This window comes from Podarcis cretensis (assembly GCF_951804945.1).
Source record: "Podarcis cretensis genome assembly, chromosome: 6".
Taxonomy (NCBI): domain Eukaryota; kingdom Metazoa; phylum Chordata; class Lepidosauria; order Squamata; family Lacertidae; genus Podarcis; species Podarcis cretensis.
Genome location: NC_137175.1, coordinates 83,550,141 through 83,572,673, shown reverse-complemented (window position 1 = coordinate 83,572,673; position 22,533 = coordinate 83,550,141). Strand labels below are relative to the sequence as shown.

The following is a 22,533-nucleotide window of genomic DNA, read 5'->3' as shown; positions in this document are numbered from 1 at the left end:
TTGCTTCGTCTTGCGATTTTTTCGTCTTGCGGAGCGCAGATTCCCCGGGTATTAACGGTTTTATGAAAAAGGAAGCAAACCCGCAAGACGTTTTCGTCTTGCAAAGCAAGCCCATAGGGAAATTTGTCTTGCGAAGCACCTCGAAAAACGGAAAACCCTTTCGTCTAGCGAGTTTTTCGTCTTGCGAGGCATTCGTCTTGCGGGGCACCACTGCATATGTAATCCACCCTTCCCAAATCAATACAGGAACCAAAACATAGCTATCCTTCTTTAGTGAGTTCAGCCTGGGCTGCACTGGCACACGTGACTGCATCCTTCAGCATACTCCTCAAGTGCCCTGATTTTCCCAGGACATCCCAGACTTACAGAAGCCATCCTGGCTTCTGATTGGATCCCAAGCTGGTGCTTGCAGTGACTTATACGAGACCAGCTGACTTGTACGAGAGCATGGCACCAAAAGACGTGCCTATGATGTATCCCAGATGAACAAGTCACAGAGAAAGATGAAACGAGCACAGGGCTGCTATCAGATTGGGGGATTACTCCCTCTTGAGTGTCAGACTTGGGTAAAATTCAACATCGAACCCAATGTGACTTCCAGGAAGCCACCAGGTAAGTCCAGTTGCTGTAGTGACAGGAAGGAACAGAGCAAAGCAGTGCTGAAGTTACAGGACAAAGGGTAGGGGAGACCTTCCTGCCATCCACAACAATCACATGCCCGTTCTCCTCTGGTTGTTTGGTGGTGCCAACTAAGCACCCCCTCCCCTATTTTTTCCTTGTTTGTTTCAGCTGGGCAATTTTAGGAAGGAAAACCCTCAAGTGTCTTTCTCATTAACAGTCAAGATTCTAAAAGATACAGGTGAAACTCAAAAAATTAGAATATTTTGGAAAAGTTCATTTATTTCAGTAATTCAACTTAAAAGGTGAAACTAGATAGACTCATGACATGCAAAGTGAGATATGTCAAGCCTTTATTTGTTATAATTGTGATGTTTATGGCGTACAGCTGATGAAAACCCCAAATTAACAATCTCAGAAAATTAGAATATTAAATGAAATCAGCAAAACAAGGGCTGCAAATAGAGCAGTATTGGACCTCTGAGAAGTAGAAGCATGCACATGTACTCAGTACTTGGTTTGGGCCCCTTTTGCATCAATTATTGCCTCAATGCAGCGTGGCATGGATGCTATCAGCCTGTGGCACTGCTGAGGTGTTATGGAAGACTAGGAAGCTTCAATAGCAGCCTTCACCTCTTCTATATTGCTCAGTCTCATGTCTCTCATCTTTCTCTTGGCAATGCCCCGTAGATTCTCTATGGGGTTCAGGTCAGGCGGGTTTGCTGGCGAAACAAACACAGTAATCCCATGTCCATTGAACCAGGTTTTGGTACTTTTGGCAGTGTGGGCAGGTGACAAAGTCCTACTGGAAAATGAAATCAGCATCTCCATAAAGCTCGTCTGTGGAAGGAAGCATGAAGTGCTCCAAAATCTCCTGGTAGACGGCTACGTTGACCCTGGACTTAATGAAGCACAGTGGACCAACACCAGCTGATGACATGGCTCCCCAAATCTCTTTTCTGATGAGAGCAGCTTTTGCATCTCATTTGGAAACCAAGGACCCAGAGTCTAGAGGAAGAATGGGGAGGCACACAATGCCAGATGCTTTAAGTTCAATGTGAAGTTTCCACAGTCTGTGTTGATTTGGGGTCATCATACTGGGGATTGAACCTGCTACTTCTGCATGCAATGCTATGGTCCTTTCTCCAAAGTAAACCAGCTTTCATTCTATCATAAAAGTTACCTGGGTGCTCTACTCCCCCCAGAATAATCTCTCCCTCCCTCCCCACACACCCATTCAGGAAAGGCTTTGATGTGTTTGTTGCTTATAGCATTCTTTGCTATGCTAACATTTTCTTTGTTGCCTGCTCAAAGCATGTTTTCTCTCAAAGACAAATGACATGTTGTTTTCTAAATGTCAAGCCAGCCCATAAGATAGCTGAGCCTCACAATATTGTACTGAGTTGCTGGGGTGTGTGTGTGTGTGTTAAGCTGTACGCCTGAGTCCCTTCTAATTCCTGGATCTAGCAAGGATTCATTTGTTGGAATAGCCAGGCCAGCTTCTTGGTAATGGCCCCCTAAGTATGGGTTGAATTATGGTGCTGGAGGAGACTCTTGAGAGTCCTATGGACTGCAAGAAGATCAAACCTATCCATTCTTAAGGAAATCAGCCCTGAGTGCTCACTGGAAGGACAGTTCGTGAAGCTGAGGCTCCAATACTTTGGCCACCTCATGAGAAGAGAAGACTCCTGGGAAAAGACCCGGAAGTTGGGAAAGATGGAGGGCACAAGGAGAAGGGGACGACAGAGGATGAGATGGTTGGACAGTGTTCTCGAAGCTACCAGCATGAGTTTGACCAAATTGCGGGAGGCAGTGGAAGACAGAAGTGCCTGGCGTGCTCTGGTCCATGAGGTCATGAAGAGTTGGACATGACTAAACGACTAAACAACAACAAGTATGGGTTGTTAGCATGACAAAGGAAATGGCTCTGTGCCAGGGGGCAATGAGTGGGCCTCCCTCCCTCATTTGACTGGTACTTAGAAGGAGCTGGGCTAGAAGCAGGCTGCAGGAAGAAGCCTGAGAGGGAGAGACATGCTTGATTTCTGTTTGAATCCAAGGCTGAGGCCATGGGAGAAGCAAGACCTTATGCTGTGAGCCCCTCCATCGTAGGCTCAGGTTGTAGATATGTGTAAATATAACATACATCATAAGACACCACACTTTCATTCTGAGGAAACCTGGATAAGAGCCTGTAATCCCTGGAATCTTGCACCACTCTGAGATTGTGGTGGTATGCAATGATATGCTAGAAGCATTTAAAAAGAAACGGGACCGTCCCAGCTTTCATCATCATAGTGGATAAAAGGAGTACAGTAAAGCAATTTTTTTCTGTAAGGGAGCGTCCCTGGAAATGATACAAATGAGAGATATCACAATATGCGTAGCCAGGAGCTATATAGCTGGGTCAGCTTTATAGTTGTGGTATGAATAAGAAATTACGCCAGAATATCTGTTTTGGAGATAGCAAAACATGATGGTTTATTCTGTTCTTGAGATGTTGTGCCAGTAAATTTTTTCATACACCAAATTTGTAAAGTAAGCAGGAATGTTATATGCATCTTAACAGGTGCTTCCTAACACGTATCCGTCACCACAAGGTTGATGACAACACTGCAACAGCTATTGCTAAGAAATGCACAGGTAACATGACTAGAAGGGAAATGTCAAAGAAGCAAGAGATCATTCTATGATTTGGGCCTTCAAGAGGAATGGTTTACACCAGTGGTAGTGAATGTGGTGCCCTCCATATGTTTCTGAAGTACAGTTCCCACCATCCCTGGCTCATGAGTTCACAAGGGTATAAATATTTCCTAGGTTATGATTTCTGCAGTTGGCATAATTTGGTGGAAATCCCACCTTGGCCAAGCTGTTGCTGCTGCTGCTGCTTCTTCTTCTTCTTCTTCTTCTTCTTCTTCTTCTTCTTCTTCTTCTTCTTCTTCTTCTTCTCTCAGGCTGGGATGAACAACAACAATAAAACACCCTCTTTGTCAAGTGAGTTCTGAGTTCTACTTACTTCCATACAGGGGTGCCAACTTGAATAAAATATGGGGGGGGGAGGTAAGCCCCACCCAGCATAATCAATCGCATAACACGGTCAAATATTTTATTGAGAGGGGCAAAGACTCCTTGGCCCCTGGGAATTGACTCCTATGCTCCCATACTGGTAACTGGCCAGAGTGACCAGACTGATACAAGAATGGCTAACTGGTAAGCCTGTCTGTCAAAAGCTCATCATTCCCACTGAGCCATGAATGGAAAAAGCTGGTGAAGTTAAATATTTAAGCTTAGGCCCATCTGCCCCTGTGTCTACAGACAAGAAGAGACCAGTAGCATTTCTCGAGGGAAGCAATGTGGTAGGTACCATCTATTCATGGGAATGAATGACAATAACATTTCAAAGGACAAACAATCCCTGTTTCTTACATGCCCCCTCAGTAGGACAGCACCTAGACTAGAGTGTAAAATATCTGCTGTGTGGTGATTGTCAGTTCATTCTGGATATAAAGTGTGGTTAGAATAATGCCTCTGTTGGTACACATGCCAGTAGCCGCATCGTTGCTCTCCTGTTCAACCTCAGAGCTGACATATGTCAAAGGAACAGCTACTGTTCTGTCTCTGACTAATAGGAAAGTGGTTCCTGGGGGAGCAGTTAAAGACAAAACCAAACCCTGTAAGGCCAATAATAGTCTTGTTCACAGAAATCTTATCTTTTCGGATCCCATTAACATTTTATCACATCTCCCCACATGATCACAACACAAGCCCCACCTCCTGACCCCTCCTGACCCAAAGCATCTTTCCTTGTCTGCAAAGGCTTTTCTGTGGGATTGTGCCTCCCAGCTCCCATGCCCAGAAAACTGCATGGCTCAGATCCATGATCTACCTACAAGATATGTCGCTTCTGGGAGTGTCACGTTCTTGGAGCACACTAAGTGTATTGCATTGTACCATGGAAAATACAAAGCCTTTCTACAAGGAGTGCAGGATGGACTCCAGAATCTAGCCTTCAGAAAGTCTCATTTGAATAACAGCAAGCTTCTATCTCTTATTGGCTGGAAAAAATAGGCTTGAAAGATCCCCAGCTGAAATCTCAAAAGCTGGTGGCGTGTATGTCAAGATGTCAAGAGGTTATCCATGTGACCTCAGTAAAACGTATAGCTCTTTCTCCCCTTCCTCGCTACGAAAACCAGAACCAATTGTGCAAGGTAACAAAATACCTGGGGCAGTCTCATATTTTGAGCTAGAACTGAGAAAGGCTTGGTTTACTCTCTGTGCCGAATCCAAAAACCTAATGGGGGAGTGCTGATGCTATGAGTCTTTCCACGTTATGCTTTGCCTCTCTATGTCTTATATGCTTTGCCTCTCTATATGTCTTATACCCCACTGTCTCCAGCAACCTCCATTCCAAGGAAGCCAAACCTGAGGCACGCACTGGCACCCCTGAAATCTTACTGCTTGGAGATTGTGGTGTGTGCAGAAATAATCGATAAAAATTGTTCAGTATAAGGGATCTTTGAAAATGTAGCTTTAATACAAGGGTCTGGGAATTCAGGTTGAGAAGATCTGTATTTTTTTAAAAATAAAATCCTTGTATTAATTATAACAGTCCTATGAAGTACCGTATTTTTTGCTCTATAAGATGCACCAGACCACAAGACGTACCTAGTTTTTGGAGGAGGAAAAGAAGAAAAAAAATATTCTGAATCTTAGAAGCCAGAACAGCAAGAGGGATCACTGTGCAGTGAAAGCAGCAATCCCTCTTGCTGTTCTGGCTTCTGGGATAGCTGCGCAGCCTGCATTTGCTCCATAAGGCGCACACACATTTCCCCTTACTTTTTAGGAGGGAAAAAGTGAGTCTTATAGAGCAAAAAATATGGTAAATCACAAATATCCAGACTTGATTGCTAACATTTTGGTGTAAAAATGAAGTAATGCTGTCAGTTTCCTGAAGACTTTTCTTCTGGAGAAAAAGCAGGGAAATTTAAAATAAAAATAATTGGACATTTGACCTGTTTTTTAACAAGCAACATACCATACTTCCCACACCAAACTATTGTTGTTGTTGTTAAAAATATTAAAGATTTCTTAGTTTACAAAAATAGGTGCACTGTCTCTTTTTTCAAGTTGTGTTTTCTACAGATCAGTTTCATTTGTTGTGAGACATTAGTGTTGCATACAGGATTAGGTTGGGAATAAAAGAGGGGGGAAGAGGGGGAGGTTGGGGTGGGGTGGTAATGGTACATCAAACTATTATTAGCATTTTTATTTTTTTATTTTGCATTCTCTGTTTAAATCTCTCTTACCTTGAGACTTTACTGTATTCCTAAGGGGTCTGATGTATTTATGAAGCACCAAAGCTCAGGGTTTGAGCCCATGCAGGAGGGCCCAGGCTCACCCCTTACCATCTCCTGGAAGGTTTGCTTGAGGACCACATCCAGTCAGTGTAGACAAAATTGCTTCAGATGGACCAACGGTCTGACTTGGTATAAGACAGCCTTCTATAAATAACTACATTTCACATTGTTACAGCTTCATCCTAAGCATAAGGGTGATTTCTGAACCCTTTCTGTGAGGGTATGCCGCTCTCAATTTTCATATTATCTCCTACTGAAATAACAAGTGACTCTTTGCACTGAGCAAAAATAACCAAGAAGAGGGATCAGTCAAGACATTAACTGCCTCTCTGGATTTTTTTTTATTAAACTAAACTAAACTGAAACAACAATTATTGCTAATAATAATTAGATGTAGAAAATATGTTGTTTGTCAAAATAACAGGTCAAATCTCCAATTACCCTTTTAAAAAAATCCACTGCTGGTTCTTAAGAAGAAGCCTTCTGAAAACTGACAATGTTACTTCATTTTTACACCAAAATCTTAACAGCCGAATGTGGATATTCATTATTTAGTTCATAGGGCTGTTGTGGGGATTAATATAAGGATTCTATACTAACAATTAAAAGCATTCCTTTTAAAGAATCCTTTCAAATATAATTAGCAGTAATGTCGTATAGGGCCAAGGTATGCTTTTGATGACTAGTCTCATGTAGGCAAGCTTCTAATCTGTCATCTAATAAATTTGATAGAATCAAAACTTTGCTGTCGACATGTCTTGCCTGTCTCTCTTCCCCTCTTTGCCTGTCTTTGAGCTTCTGTTTTCTCTGCTGTCCCTTCTTATTTCTTAAGACACTTCTTAGCTGCCGGTTAGATGTTAGTGCCAAGTGACATGCACAGCCTTAAAAACAAATAATTTATTCTGAAGGTTGGCCATTCTGTCGCATGTTGTGTTGGGCGGATGCTGCATTGGAGCTGTTCTTTCCCGTGACGTCGGCACCGTTCAGTTATCTATTTAGAACGGGAATACAAATGATGCTTAGTCTCTTCTTAAAGCGTCCATTCCTCCTCCTCCTCCTTAGACAAAAATGGAGAAACTTTTGTGTTGTTGCTTCTGCTTGCTCATTATCCAGGGGTGGTGTTTGGGGCCATAAATGGCACTTTCATCTTTCTCCTGACAGCCACATCTGAAGTAAGCAAGAGATCTAACTGGTCTCCTGCTAGCTGCCATTCCCACTCATATTTCTATGGAGAGAGATGTCAGCCCGGGTAAAGCTGGTTTCTGAGCAGTGCAGGAGTCCATAAAAAAAGGTTAAGAAAGACACACACCCCAAATGCCTCCGCTGGTGGGCAGGTTCCTCCTTTGTTCTTTTTCTATCCAAAGGAGAGCTTTCTGGGTGTTTTGATTATGAAAGGTACGTGCTGTGCTGGAAAGCTGAGTTGATCTCAAGCAACATCTTGAAAAGGAAGACGAGCAGAAAGCTGGTAAGTTTGCTTTTGTGCCCCTTTGCTTTGGTGGGGGCAGGTCTCCCAGGACCATACTACATGTAGCTTTGCCTTTAACTGCAGAACAGTTGGGGTTTTTTTTTTTGTTATTGTACAAACGGCCAGCAAAGAAGCAGACTCTCCAAGTGTCACTATTTTCCAGGGACATTCCCAGATTTGCATACAGAAGCCATACCGGTTTCTGATTTGATCCCGGAACGTCCCACTTTACTTAGGACGTTCCTAATTTAATCAGAGAATTGTTGGGGAGTGAAATACACTTGGAGTCCTGCAGTGATTTCATGCTCTTTATTGCAGCTTGTACAACAGTGATTAAATTTCCCCCAAAACCTCAGGCTTTTATATACATTATTTACACAATGAGTCCCGTCTGATTGGCTGATTCTTCTTCCCTCCTGAAGCCTGATTGGTCTTCTCCTGCAAGCCAATCAGTTGCTGCATTCTAAGATCCTACCAGCCTAATAGGCTAATTAACTTCCTCCTGGAGCCTGATTGGTCTTCTCCTGCAAGCCAATCAGTTGTTGCATTCTAGGATCCTACCTGCCTATTGTTCTAGAATCCAAGCTTAGTATATAACAGGGAGTATGGAGTTACGTGACCCCCGAGCCAAGGAGATAAGTAACTATACAATCTTCCTATAATTAAGGGCTCAGCTAGGCAAATCTTCAGAATTATTATTATTATTTTATTTATTGTTATTTTTTAAAATTTGTATACAAATTTTTATTTATTAAAACGGTATACTTCACCTGATGATCACAGAGCAGTTCGCAATATAAAGAAGCCACATGAGAACATAAAATATATAATAAAACAAGTAAAAAACACACCAATAACTCATCACCCACAAAAGCCATAGAATGTCCAATCAGCCAAAGGCCTAGCTAAAGAGAAATGTTTTTGTCTGTTGCCTAAAGATATGTAACAAAGACTTCTGGCAAGCCTCCCTAGGAAGAACATTCCACAAAAGGGGAGCCATTGCAGGAAACGCCCATTCTCGTGTTGCCACCCTCTGGGCCTCCTGTGTAGTGGGCACATGAAGAATGGTCTCAGAGGATGATCACAGGGTCTGGGTCAGTTCATATGGGTAGAGGTAGTCCATTAGTGCTGGGAAAACTCAGGAGAAATCCTAACTCAGTAACTATTCCCAACTGTTTGGTCAAAGGCTGTGGGTTGTTTTTTAACAAGCCTTCTCAGAGTCTACTAGTCTGGATTTGTATCCTGCCTGTAATGTAGAAGGTTTCCTCATCTCTATGGGCTTACCTGGAAAACAGAAGTTACTCCCCTCTTCAGATATAAACAACAGAGCATGTGCTTCTCCAGCACCTATATTATAGAGACATCCGTATTAGCCTCATCTCCCCACTACTCCATAAGTTCCCAGGACGCACAGGACAATTCTATACAGTGGACGCTTGGGTTGTGAATGTGATCCATGCGGGAAGCTTGTTCTCAACCCGCAGTGTCCGCAACCCCACAGCACCACGTCTGTGCACGCGCGGGTCGTGATTTGGCGCTTCTGTGCCAGCGCCGAAACCCGGAAGTAACCCGTTCCGGTACTTCTGGGTTCAGTGCGGTGAGCAACTTGAAATCGCACAACTTGAAGCGTCTGTAACCTGAGGTATATAAAAGTAGCAGGGAGGTACAGTCATATCAAACATGCTACAACATACAATGTTGCCAGGTTCTGCATAGCAGCCTTCAAAATTCATCGGTTGATGACCTGCGCCACAAACTAGATTTAATGAATACTCATATCAGAGTGCTTTGTAAATTTCTTTGTCAATTGATAGTCATAACCTTTTATATACTAACCTTTTATGCTCTTCCTTATTCGTTTAATGCTCCTAACCCTTCTTTTAGATTATTTTAGCTTCTTTTAGCTTCTTATAGTCTTTTACATATACCTTCTGTTTTAATAACATTAGATTTCCAAAATGTTTTATAGATTTTAAATGATTGTACCTCACCCTATTTATGCTGGTCTATGACCGTAATAAAGATCTGATTGATACTCCCCTCTTAGCAGCTAGTAATTTTGTTTGTTTGCTCTGCAGACAAGTAACCTTTGTGGGCTTTTTTCTAAGGCTGAAGCGAGGTCAGCTCTAATGGTGTTCATTGCTTAAAACCAAGCAGCTCTTGCCCCGGCTTACCCCCAGGAGTAGGGCACACATGCCGCCCCGGGCACCCGAGCAGCTAGATACGCTGCTGTGAGTCCCCTTGGGTATGTAAGTTCAATGCATTTGGAAAGGAAAGTTTCAGGGAGGGAGAGGAACCTGATGCAGGCAGGGCTGGTGAATTCTCTTCCCACAGCAGCGGTTTCAGCGTGCAGCCACCTGAGATGTTCTGCTTACCTTGGACAACGCAGGTAAGATATGGGAATGTTTCACTGTAGGAGCTCCTTCCCTCCCTGGTTAGCTGGTTTTAGGAGGAAGCCTGAGATGCCATAATACTAGAATGTGGGGTTGCCCAATAAGTAGGAAGGACCTCTTCCTGAAACCTCGGCTGCCAGTCACAGGTAAAAGGACAGTTAAGTCTGGCTTCTGCTCTGGTGTCCCGTTGTGCCAGAAGCGGTTTAGTCCTGCTGGCCACATGACCCAGAAAGCTGTCTCTGAACAAACACCAGCTCCCTTGGCCTGAAGCGAGATGAGCTTTTGACTGGACTTAACCATCCAGGGGTCCTTTACCTTTACCTACATTAATAATAACAATAACAATAACAATAATAATAATTTATCCTGTGAGTGATTAGTGGTTAAAAGTGATACACAGCCTAAGGCAGATTTGCAATTCTGATCTCATTGTTTTCCGTTATTAGGCACCGTTAGAGCTTAACCAACAAATGATACATTCTATTTGCATTTGGCGCAGAAGACTCATTACAAGAAGACACAGTCTCTGTCCTGAGGATTTGATATGCTGCTGGGTTATTTAGCCCAAACTCATTGTCATTCACTCTGAAGCAAAGGATATTGTTATCTTACGTAGAAGTTTTGCCATCTGATTATTTATTTTATTTCTGGAGTTGCCTTTTAAAAGGTCAGTTCCCATGTGAACAGAGATTTGTGGGGCTTTAAAAATGTCTATAGATTTTACAAACGTGCCTCATGAGTGGATAAGAAGCAAATGTGCATAGGTAGTTCTAGTACAAGCCAGCACCCGTCCCCGAAAAGCACTTGCACACACAAAGGCCAATTCTTGCCAGCCAGAAACCTCCTAGCGACCTTCCCAGTAAACTTTCAACTCAAAGGTTATTTTCATTACTCTCTTCCAGTGTCATACTGCAAAAACTACATCCTCTGCTTCTACCTAGGTACATATTCCAGTAGCTTGGAGTAGCCTTCTGCAATCAAAACCAGTAATTCAGACTTAACAGCCCATTAGGTGACAGGCTATATGCAAAAACCTAGCTGCAGATGGCCATTTAATATAACCAAAAAGCAGGGGCATTGCTAAGTACTTAAGGGAGATGGGACTAGGCATGGGGGATAAATTCAGCTCAGATTGCATTTAAAGGCAAAACTACCTAATAGCAAGGGACGTGGATGGTGCTGTAGGTTAAACCACAGAGCCTAGGACTTGCCGATCAGAAGGTCGGCGGTTCGAATCCCAGCGACGGGGTGAGCTCCCGTTGCTCGGTCCCTGCTCCTGCCAACCTAGCAGTTCGAAAGCACGTCAAAGTGCAAGTAGATAAATAGGTACTGCTCCGGCGGGAAGGTGTTTCCGTGCGCTGCTCTGGATCACCAGAAGCGGCTTAGTCATGCTGGCCACGGCCCGGAAGTTGTACGCCGGCTCCCTCAGCCAATAAAGCGAGATGAATGCCGCAACCCCAGAGTTGTCCGCGACTGGACCTAATGGTCAGGGGTCCCTTTACCTTTTACCTAATTGCAATTTCCAAATTTCATACTAAGAAATGAAACACAGCTTTCCTTCAAAATCTGCTCTTCTCTGAATGCAATGTCTCCAGTCAAGAGAGACACCAAAATTGTCAGTGTCTCCCATCCCTATTTGAGGTGCAGGCCCCCCAGGCCTTTCTCTCTGGCCCTTGAGACCCTCCCCAGTCACACCCTGCTCTTCCCAGGTCATGCCGCAGCTTACCAGGCTCTGCTTTGCATCTTGATATGTTGGTTTCGCCTGGCTGGAATGTGTCCTCTGAAAATGCCTTTTGCTTGCCTGGATGAAAAATAAAGAGGGGTGTGTGAAGGAACTAGTCTATGGTATAAAGGTAAAATTTACATACATGGCTCTGGCCAGTTTTGCCTGTGGCCCTGCCCATCACTAGTACATCACTCCTGGAAGGTTGGCCAGAAGGGGATGTGGCCCTTACACTGAACAAAGTTTGACCTCCTTCCCCCATTTTATAGTATCCATGGGCTTGTTTACCTACTCACCCAGCCCAGTGATTCTCATTGCATAGTGAAGGAGCATCCTGCCTCTGCTCCACATGGAGGTTGCATAAAAGTGGCCTCTCATTTGTAAGAGAGACTTTGTTTGGAGTATTTCTCTGAGAAAGGGTCACAATGTATAGATGGATATTCTTTCAGATGCTTTGAATGCTATAGTATCAGTACTGTCCGAACAATTGTCTGAGGGGAAAACATCATGTCAACCGGGCCTGTGCCATATGTTATAGAATAATAGAACTGTAGAATGGGAAGGGACCACAAGGGTCATTCAGTCCAATACAACCTTGAGATTAAGAGTCTCGTGCTCTACTGACTGAGCTATCCCAGCATGTTATGTTATGTTATGTTATGTTATGTTATGTTATGTTATGTTATGTTATGTTATGTTATGTTTTATGTTATGTTATGTTATGTTATGTTATGTTATGTTATGTTATGTTATGTTATTTATGCACAACGGCTTTTCTTGGTAAAATATGAGGTACCCATACATTGCTAAAAAGTGCTATAGTGGCAGCACAAGATGGGTGCCATTAGCAGCAAAACAAGTGCTGCCTCCTGGTGAGTGCTGTCAGGACTTTTCCCCAGCCAGAACTCACCGGAACCCAGTGCTGGCACCTCTCAGGTGGGCACCATTGCTGTGATGAGAGAACAAAGGAGGTTTTCATGGTGAGTTTCGGCATCTTTTTTTCTAGAAAAATAGCAGTGAGAGTGTTGGTTCAAGCTGGGAAACGGTATAAACAGGGAAACCTTGGATGCCAAGATCCAAGTTAGGGGCAAGCACTCTTTGATGAGAGAACCCATAAGAGATATTTAATATCTCAAAATATGTAGGAAACACAGGCTGTTGGATCTTTAAAATATGCCTTTGTGAGTTCCAAAACCTCCCTCTTCCCCTAGCATAGAAAAAGACCACACGTTTGGTAAGTTAAAAATGGTTTTCAAAGTAGTGAAAGTTCCTAAATTATTGGCATAGGAACTTAAGAGTGGCTTGTGAGAACCAGGCATCTTCACACACTTAGCTCCTCGGGTAGACTGGGAGAGAACAATAGTTCCTAGTTACCTAGTTCCTCCCAAGGTGAGGGGAAGTGGACATAGCTAAGCCTGGCAGAACAGCTTACTCTATGGTATTAACCCCTTCATGTGTTAATTAGACTTAAACATGTTGGTTATATGAGGCTGGTTATTCCACAAAGAGGACTCAAGGGCCTTGGGGAAAGTTTTCTTTGTCAGTGGACCCTGGCAGGTTTACATGGTAAAACAATGAACAGAGTGGTGATACAGTGACTACTGCAATTGACGCAAGATTATATCACCAAGGCAATTGTCTGTAAACAAACAATAAATGTTCATAAGAATGGCAAAAGTAGTTTCTTTCCCAAATGGGTTTTATCTTAAACAATAGCAAATGCAGTAAATGAATAGTTCACTAGGACAGATCCTGAAGCTGAGGCTCCAATACTTTGGCCACCTCATGAGAAGACTCGACTCCCTGGAAAAGACCCTGATGTTGGGAAAGATTGAGAACACAAGGAGAAGGGGACGACAGAGTACGAGATGACTGGACAGTGTTCTTGAAGCTACCAGCATGAGTTTGACCAAACTGTGGGAGGCAGTGGAAGACAGGAGTGCCTGGCGTGCTCTGGTCCATGGGGTCACGAAGAGTTGGACATGACTAAACGACTAAACAACAACAATATATCAGTGGTTCAGTGCTGGTTGTGGAAATCAAAATGGTGGCTAGAGCCAGCTGCCTGGCACTAAAAAAAGCTAGGGAAGGCATTGGCTGTGGGCCCTGTCAGGGTAGTGGATCAGGGCCGCTGATTCTGCCCAAGGATCTCAAGTGCTGATGCCACTACTGTATCCATCCACAATGTTGAGAATATTATTGGACTGGGTAAGTGTCTAAATCAGCCCTCTGGCAGATCCATTCCATGAAGTACTGAGCAGTTTGGCTGGATGAATGCAATGTGTCCAAGACATTAAACTTTCCAGTCTGGGTGGGCCTCTTTAAGCATAAAGCCTGTTATTTCCAGCACTCCCAGAACACAGAGGTGGATCCCTGTGTTAACTTTTCAGTCAGTTAAAACGCTTTTAAAAGAATTATTGCTGTACAGGTAAAGGTAAAGGTACCCCTGCCCGTACGGGCCAGTCTTGACAGACTCTGGGGTTGTGTGCCCATCTCACTCAAGAGGCCGGGGGCCAGCGCTGTCCGCAGACACTTCCAGGTCACGTGGCCAGCATGACATCGCTGCTCTGGCGAGCCAGAGCAGCACACGGAAACGCCGTTTACCTTCCCGCTAGTAAGCGGTCCCTATTTATCTACTTGCACCCAGGGGTGCTTTCGAACTGCTAGGTTGGCAGGCGCTGGGACTGAGCAGCGGGAGCGCACCCCGCCGCAGAGATTCGAACCGCCGACCTTTCGATCGGCAAGTCCTAGGCGCTGAGGCTTTAACCCACAGCGCCACCTGCGTCCTATTGCTGTACAGAGAGAACCATTATTTTCCCTCCTCTACTGTTACCTTATTAAGTATCTGAAAATGGTCAACATATATTGCCCTTTAATCATCTGTTCCATAGGACAGACATACCCAGTGTCTCAAGATTTCCTCATATGATTTGTCTCCTCATCTGCTTTGTTGAATATCAAGGTTCCCCTGCCCCCACAAGTTTAGGTCTTTGTAAAGGGAATGAGAGTGGAAAGCGTTGGGCTCTTTCCACAGATTTAGCTGGCCGACAGCAAGATTCCCTGTGATATTTTCAACCACTAGCATTATAGGAAAGGATTTTTATTGTTACGCAAAAAGTTGATCATCTAGTCCAACCACCTGTGATGCAGAAATATACAGCTGTTCCACGCGGGGATCGAACCTGCAACCTTAGTGCTATCAGCACCATGCTCTAACCAACTGAACGATCCATGCAGTAAAAAGAGTAAAAGGACAATTCCAGCACTTGAGGAGGGTTCAGACCAGGGCCAAGGAAGAGTGGATATTGCCCAGGGAGAATACCAAGGGCTGAATGGAGAAGCCTGGAGATACGTCATTCTTGTTCTAACCTCCAGTGGTGGCTGATGCCCATTAGGACTGGTAGGGCCGGGGTGGAAGGCAGGGAGACCAGCAGTAAGTGCAGCCACACACATCTCCAGCTGTTTGTAAGGAAGAGGGCAGGCAGGTTGGGGCTTGCTGAGCACAGGCTGAGGTTGGTGGGCCAGTGTCCCATTTGCTTCCTCTGCTAACCAATGCACCACACTTACTTTGATAGGCAATGATTTAACGAACACATTTCTCAAAGCACATGAACAGTTTTCTCACAACACAGATGTTGGAAATCACTACTGTAGGATAGGGAGGTATAACCAGGGCTTCTTTTTCCAGTCGGAACTCAGTTCCAGCATCTCTCAGGTGGACACCATTGCCATTGCAAGAGAACAAGGGAGGCTTGCATGGTGAGTTCCGGGTATAGGGTATAACCTGTAAGACACCATCTTTGTCATTGTCCAGATTGCTTCCACCTGCTCTTCTAAGGTTACAAGGTTAAATTAGCTGGCGAGTGGAGTCATTATCAGGTGTACACTTGCATTTTAATGAAGGTTTCCGTCTCACTTATTTGCAGGATTGAAAGAGTGAAAAAGGCAAAGCAAATAGTTGTTGCTGTGTCGCAGGCAGGGTAGCATTAAAAATTTTTTTAAACAGAGGGAAAACAGGTAAAGCAGGATTAGAGGCTGGGAAACAAATTAAGAGGCAATAAAAAAGAGATCGAGGAAAGTTTGAGTTGCCGTGCTGCTCAACAGAGGTGGGACTGGGAAAAAGGCACGTTGGTTTGGTTTGCAAGGTGTCCTGGAATCCTTTTTCAGGAGGTGTAGACAGAGAGGTCATGCAAGTCGTTAACTGCATGGAAGAAAATGGGAAGCATCATTGTGGAGTACTCACCACTTTTAACTGCTGGAAGGTGTGCCCTGAATCTGTCAGCAAGATTTCAGTCTGTGTTTTTCAGATGAAACAGTACAGCAAAACAGATCAAACTTCACTTATTTTTGTCTGGTCCCCCCCACCCTCATTCCCTGCAGGAAATGACAAGCTCATTTTACATGTGTGTGTGTTGTTTTTTAAAAAATTAACATTTCCCCATGCCCCTGTATAATTTAGCTTTCCCTGTTAATTGAAGTTTTCATCTTAGAAAAAACAACCCCACAACTATTAAACAGGATTATCACCTTTTCATTCTAATATTCCTTCTAAACAGCCTATACATATCCCTGTCTCCTTTATAATATGGTTTTGATCACGTTCAGGATGCAAAATGCCCACTTTTTTTAACCATCCTATGGCCATGTGAAGCCACTCTTAGGCTGAAATCCTGTATAAGCATACTTGGGAGTACGGCCTGCTGAAGTCAGAAGGGCTTGCTTCTGAGTACACATGTCTAATATTGCACTAGTCCTATTCAGGTAGCGGGTTTATGAGTGAAACAACACGTTATGGACTGTGCCACGTAGTCCCGCCTCCCAAATGAGGAATGCCTTCTGCGTACAGGGCAAGTGTCTGTAAGAAGAGGGCATTTCCATATATGAGTCCTTCATGCAGACATTTCTACTGTACATGCAGACACGGGGGGCAGGGATCTACTCAGTGAATGGACTACTCAGCATGGCTCCTTTCCTTGGTTCCATGTTGCTTTTACTCTTATGTATAAATGCCTGAATCAGGCCGCTGCTTTGGGTGGTGGTATCCCATTGGGCAATGCCCCCATGAAACTCCGCCCACCCTTGCTGGGGCCACGACTCCAGTAAGCGAGGCCGCAGGTGGCAAAAAGTGTATTTCCACATGCTCAGTGTACAGAAATCAATCAATAGATGCAGTGGTTAATCATGCGGGATCTAGGTGTCTTTTCACGGGGGAGCAATTCTGGTGGAGGAATATATTGCATTTCCCCAAATGCTTTCCACAACTTTTTATAGCTGAGAGTCTTTTCTTGTTGGTTGTACTATGTCAACCATGTGGCTGAGATGGGCCACGGCTGGCTAGCAGCTTTTTCATCACGACGAGTGATGAAACACTCAACTTTCTGCACCCAACACTAGCAAGTTTGAATTAACTTTGTCCTCTCCCACCACCAGTGTCTTCAAGGACCAGGTACTCCATAGGGCAGATGGGGGGAACCTTTGGTCTCCAGAGATTGCTGAACCACAGCACCCATCGCCCTTGGAAGTTGTAGTTCAGTGACAAAGTCCCCACTCCTGTCATAGGATTACAGGAAGCAGCTTCCTGCCAGGTTAGATGATTTTTCTATCTGGCATAGGATCATTGGTAGCATTTCTCCAGGGGTCTCAGAAAGATACCTTTCCCATCATATGCTACCTGATCTTTTAAACCAGACATGCTGCAGTTTGAACCTGGGACCTTCTGTATGGAAAGCATAACCTCTATCACTGAAGCAACCTTCCCCCCTCACAGTGTACTACCACAATGCTTACACAGCTGCTCCCCTACAAAGGCACTTCTTGGCAATGCTGGCCTCAGAAAAAATTATTCTGCCAGCCCAGAAGTTCCCATCCAATCCAATTTGCATGCGAACGGCAGCATGTCTCTCTACTTTGCAGAATGTGGCTTGAATCCCTTGCATAAATGAGACAGAAATTTGCACCAAGCACCTTTGGAGCTTAGGATGAGATCACTTTGAAGGGTATCCTCTGCTATGACACCCTTGCCACAGATGCACTGATGCCGAATAAAGAGTAACATGCTGATAGCACCAATCTAAAACAGCAGAGGGCACTTGCTGAAACCTAAGGAGCATAAATGCTTTTCTTAAGGGAAGGAGCTCAAGTCTGACAGATAGTTTTCAGAACCCCAATGGCATTTATCACTGCATATCAAGGGTCTAGTTCCCCATTAGCTAACACCAGCTACAACATGTTGTCTATGTCTCTCTCTCTCTCTCTCTCTCTCTCTCTCTCTCTCTCTCTCTCTCACTGTTTTTTTAATTCAGATTTTGCAGCTCATTGTTGCAGATCCTGAACATAGCTATGGTAAAACTGAAACTTTCTGATTCCAAGGCAATTGACTCAGTTGTGCTGCTGCTCATAAAATGAAACTTTCAAAATCCAGTTATCAAATGTTAGATGATAAAAAATATTTATAACTTACCTTTTCATTAGAATAATGCTAATAACACCTTATTTTCATATGATTAAAATGTTAAAAAACAAAAGGTGACAGCAGATAAATTTCAGAAGCCAGTATGTCATAGAGATGAACACCAAAAGCAATTCAACAGGTCCTGCTGGCTATTATATCTCCTCTTCATCTCCTCTTTTCCAGGCTAAACAAACACAGCTCCCTCAACCATTCCCAAGGGAACCATAAGGCTTGGTTCCCTTGATCATATTGGTTACCCTCCTCTTCACATGTTCCATATTGTCAATATCCTTCTTAAATTGTGGTGCCCCAAACTGGACACAATGTTCCTGGTATGGTCTGACCAAGACAGAATAGAGTGGTACTATTACTTCCCTTGGTAGGGACACTATACTTCTGTTGATGCAGTCAAGAATTGCATTAGCTGCTTCTCTCTCTTTTTTTTTTGCTACTGCAGCACACTGTTGACCTATGTTAATTAAGCTAGTGGTCTACAAAGACCCCCTAGATCCCTTTCATATGTACGGCTGCTCCAGTGGAGCAACACTGGAAGAGTGACAGTGATGCCAAGAATTGGGGTGGTGATGCCAAAGGGCATCTTGCTCAGTTGTCCTCTGCAGCCTGCAAATTTCACTGTCTTTGGCTTATACTTTGCTTTTGGCATATACAGTGGTACCTCGGGTTACATATGCTTCAGGTTACATATGCTTCAGGTTACAGATTCTACTAACCCAGAAATATTACCTCGGGTTAAGAACTTTTGCTTCAGGATAAGAACAGAAATCGTGCAGTGCAGCAGCAGCAGCAGCAGCAGCAGCAGCAGGAGGCCCCATTAGCTAAAGTGGTGCTTCAGGTTAAGAACAGTTTCAGGTTAAGAACAGACCTCCGGAATGAATTAAGTTCTTAACCCAAGGTACCACTGTACCCCTAAACCTCACTGACCTTGTGGGTTTCATCCTGCTTTCCTCTATGTTCATTTAGCGATGATTCTAGCAATCAGCATTGTTCTGGTTTCCTGCTCACTTCCTGAGATCTGCCATTTTAAAAACGATGGGCTCACCACCCTAGAAGTGAAGAGATGCTTAAGTCACTGGAAACGGATGAGAAGCCTGCAGCAAATCCTTGCAAATGCTGGTGTGGCACTCTGTGCTTGCAACTCTTGCTGATCCAATATAAGCACATTGTGTGGTGAGGGGGTGGGGGAGAAAGAGGGAATATTTCATGTGGCTTTTCAAACGAGAGAGATGTCAGGGTGCTCTTTTCAAAGAGCAAATGAAAACTCTACAGAAGAGAGGTACGGCTCAAATACCTGGACAAGGTCCTTGATTTTTACTTTTTATTTTTACATCAGTCGTTTGATCGCACTGCGGGGCCAGATGAGATGCTGATGCTTGCGTCTCTGCAATGAAAAACATAATGTTAAATTGCCTTGTCTAATCAAGGAGGAGGCAAGGCCTTGCATGTATATTTAATGGCAAACAATCCCACTGAAGGGAAGGTGGATTATTTCCATAGACATATCCTTGCGGAAGGGCCAGCGCTGAGAAGTATTATCCTTAGCTGCCTCTGGCATCAGCAGCTCTGATCTCTCCAGATACCTTGAGAGAGAAGGTTGAATAATAATTACCCAGACCATTAAGGAAACAGCAGTTCCCTGCGAAAATCTTCGCTTTGAGTTTCCAGAATTGTCATCCTTCGTCTTGTTCAGCAACCAAATAAAGAAGGGCAGGATGTCCACTTGGAACTGTGAACTGCCCTAGAAACTCAGCAACAATAACTTGACACCGTGCATGTCATCGCAACTGGTTATGCATGTCGGCTGTCAACACTGGATTGAACCAAGATGCATCAGTGTTGTTTATTCATTTTCTCGCATCATTTGTCAAAGAAACAACAGCCAACTTCATTTCTTGCAGTATCATGTACCATATTTTTCGCACCATAGGACGCACCAGACAATAGGACGCACCTTGTTTTAGAGGGGGGAGAACAAGAAAAAAAAATCTCCCCCTCTCTGCCCAGCGCCCCTTCAGCGAAGCGGCAGGAGGCACTGCGCAGAGAGGGGGAGAATTTTCCCCCTCTTGTTTTCCCGCTCTAAAACAAGGTGCCGTTCAGGCTGCTACCTTGGAAGCCTGGAGAGCGAGAGGGGTCGGTGTGCACTGACCCCTCTCACTCTCCAGGCTTCAGGTTCCTTTTGACCTGCTCTTTGGGGCTGGCGGGGGAAGCCCACCACCAGCCCCAAAGAGCAGGTCAGGGAGCAGCAGAAAGGCGCAGTGGAGAGGCTCCTGCCATAGCCGCGCGTCACCTCTCCAGCCGGGAGAGGGTCGCGGGGGGCTTCTTTAGCCCCACGCGCGCTCTCCCGGCTGGAGAGGTGACGCGCGGCTATAGAGGCTCCTTCCATAGCCGCACGTCACCTCTTCAGCCGGGAGAGGGTCACGGGGCTATGGCGTCTTCGCTCCATAGGACGCACACACATTTCCCCTTCATTTTTGAAGGGGAAAAAGTGTGTCCTATAGAGCGAAAAATACGGTACATGCTGCTCGTATAAAGATAACATTGTGTTTACAAAGGGTTAAAGACCCCGGCAATAGAAAACTCCAAGATAGCTGCCCAGAAGCTTTATATTTAAACTGGTAGTCCTATACAGTGAGAGTCCCTAAGATGGTTGGATGCACCTTATTTGCATCCTTTTGGCAACTCTGGCAGCCAAGGTGGTGCCAAACGTATCGCTCTGCTTTCCTTTAGACCACATCTGTGAGGCCGGGTGTGGGTTCTTGTCATCTGGGCAGCCCACAGCCTCCATGCACTGGTTCTGTAATGCCGCTGACTCCGGTGTGGCTCTTTAGGGTGAACAACCTGTTAGCCTGGCATAGGCTAAGCTAATCTTGGACCGCCCATCCTTGGTCACCTGTTTCCCTCATGACTGTCCACAGTGAGAAGTCTAGCTGTAACTCCTCCACCCCAAGGCACACCTTGGCCAAGTCCTCCAGTGTTCATGCAGCGTTCCTGATGTTCAAGTGCATCAAGATCTGGAAAGGAAACAAAGATCATTGAGTGAGGCTAACATCTGGTTAAGGAAGGGTGTTTTCTCTCATCAGCTTGGGCTAGCTTAACTGAGGAACATGACTCAAGAGGACAACCATATAGGGCTCCCTGTTCTTCAATACAGATCTCATCCCAAGGGCGAGATGGGTGGCTCCTGCATGGCAGATACAAACTGCACATATCTCCTTGCAGGTGCCAACCCTACCTTGAAACATAGAGAGAGGCCTTAGGCGGCAGATCATGATGAGCAGCAGAGCGTTGACTAGATATTGGAGGTCACTGTGGCCTCCATAAGCTAGTCTGTTGCCTACAGGTGCAGTGGAAGATACTGTTGAGCTTCTGTGTGTGAAAATTGGTGTGTGTGTGTGTGTGTGTGTGTGTGTGTACCATCTTGTTCTTTGCTTAAGGCAACAAAATGTCTCAGGATGCCCTGCTCCCTGCATTTACATCACTTGTCTTTGGAACTGTGGGAAGAGATGGACATATAAAGTTAGCCATGCCTCTTCTCTTAACTCTTAAGAAATGAAGAGCCCTGCTGGATCCAGTCAATGACTCATCTAGTCCAGCATCCTGTGTCCACAATGACTGACTAGCTGCCTGTGGGAAACCCAAAAGTACGGCATGAGTGTAAAAGCTTTCTCCCACTTAGAATTCCTAACATTCTTCTTTGGAATGTGCAGCAAATTAGTTATTAGAATCAAAATATTCCAGAAGATCTGCTCTTGAAGGGTAGAGAGTAGGGGTTATGAGGAAAGTGTCCCTCCCTCTCTGACCCCAGTTCATTAAATGTGTACAGAATCTAGTCTTGGGCTAAAAGTGCCGCCATAAATAATAGGTCAAAATAATGCATCGAGGCACTGGAGGTTGACGGCCTTTGGAAAAACAAATCAAGTGCCCTCCAGCCTTTCTGTATTAGATCTGAAAGAGATAATCCTCTTACTGTTCTGCTTCCTTCATTAGAGGAGATTTTTAAATATGAAATTTGAATCCTCTCTTAGCCACAGGAAAAGTGCTTTGCCTACTGACAGCTCACAGTTAATTGCGGCAACAGGGATGAAAGGATAGTGGTTTAATGATACCCCCCCCCCCCCCGTTTGAAAGTGGCCACAGTGGAGTTTGAAAAGAGATTATACGTTTATTTTTTAAGTTGGAGAGATGTATCTCCAAGCTTAATGTTTCCTGACTCATTTCAAGAAACGAAAGCTAAGAGAAGCTCGTAGAAGACACAATTCCTAAGGAGGCACTTACAAAAATTGGCAGTGTCAAACCGCGGTCATTTTCTTCGTCAGGTCTTGGCTAAGTCGATGGAGAAAGTAACTTATCTCTGCTGTCTATGAGGTGGCAAGGCATTTTGTCAGTTGCAAAATGAGTGTGTTCTCCCTTAGCCACATCTGCTGCTCTGCTCTTTCTATTTATATAGCACCTACAACTAGGTGTTTTACAAATTAAAGAAGGGAGAGAGCCCATGGCTCAGTGGCAGCGCA

General features: G+C 44.5%; 1 protein-coding gene across 5 annotated transcripts in view; it reads right to left on the bottom strand.

Annotated features, from left to right (window-relative positions):
• Positions 1–20,539: 20,539 nt before the first annotated feature.
• LOC307218877 (uncharacterized protein) overlaps positions 20,540–22,533 on the bottom strand; it is a 31,703-nt gene continuing 29,709 nt past the window's right edge. For all 5 annotated transcript variants that reach the window (XR_013840057.1, XR_013840058.1, XR_013840059.1 and 2 more), the window contains one exon: positions 20,540–21,033. Coding sequence is in view for 1 of the 5 variants with exons in the window: in XM_079981826.1 (XP_079837952.1) it covers positions 20,998–21,033 (36 nt within the window). In the remaining 4 variants the exon portion in view is untranslated. The remainder of the gene's footprint in view (positions 21,034–22,533) is intronic.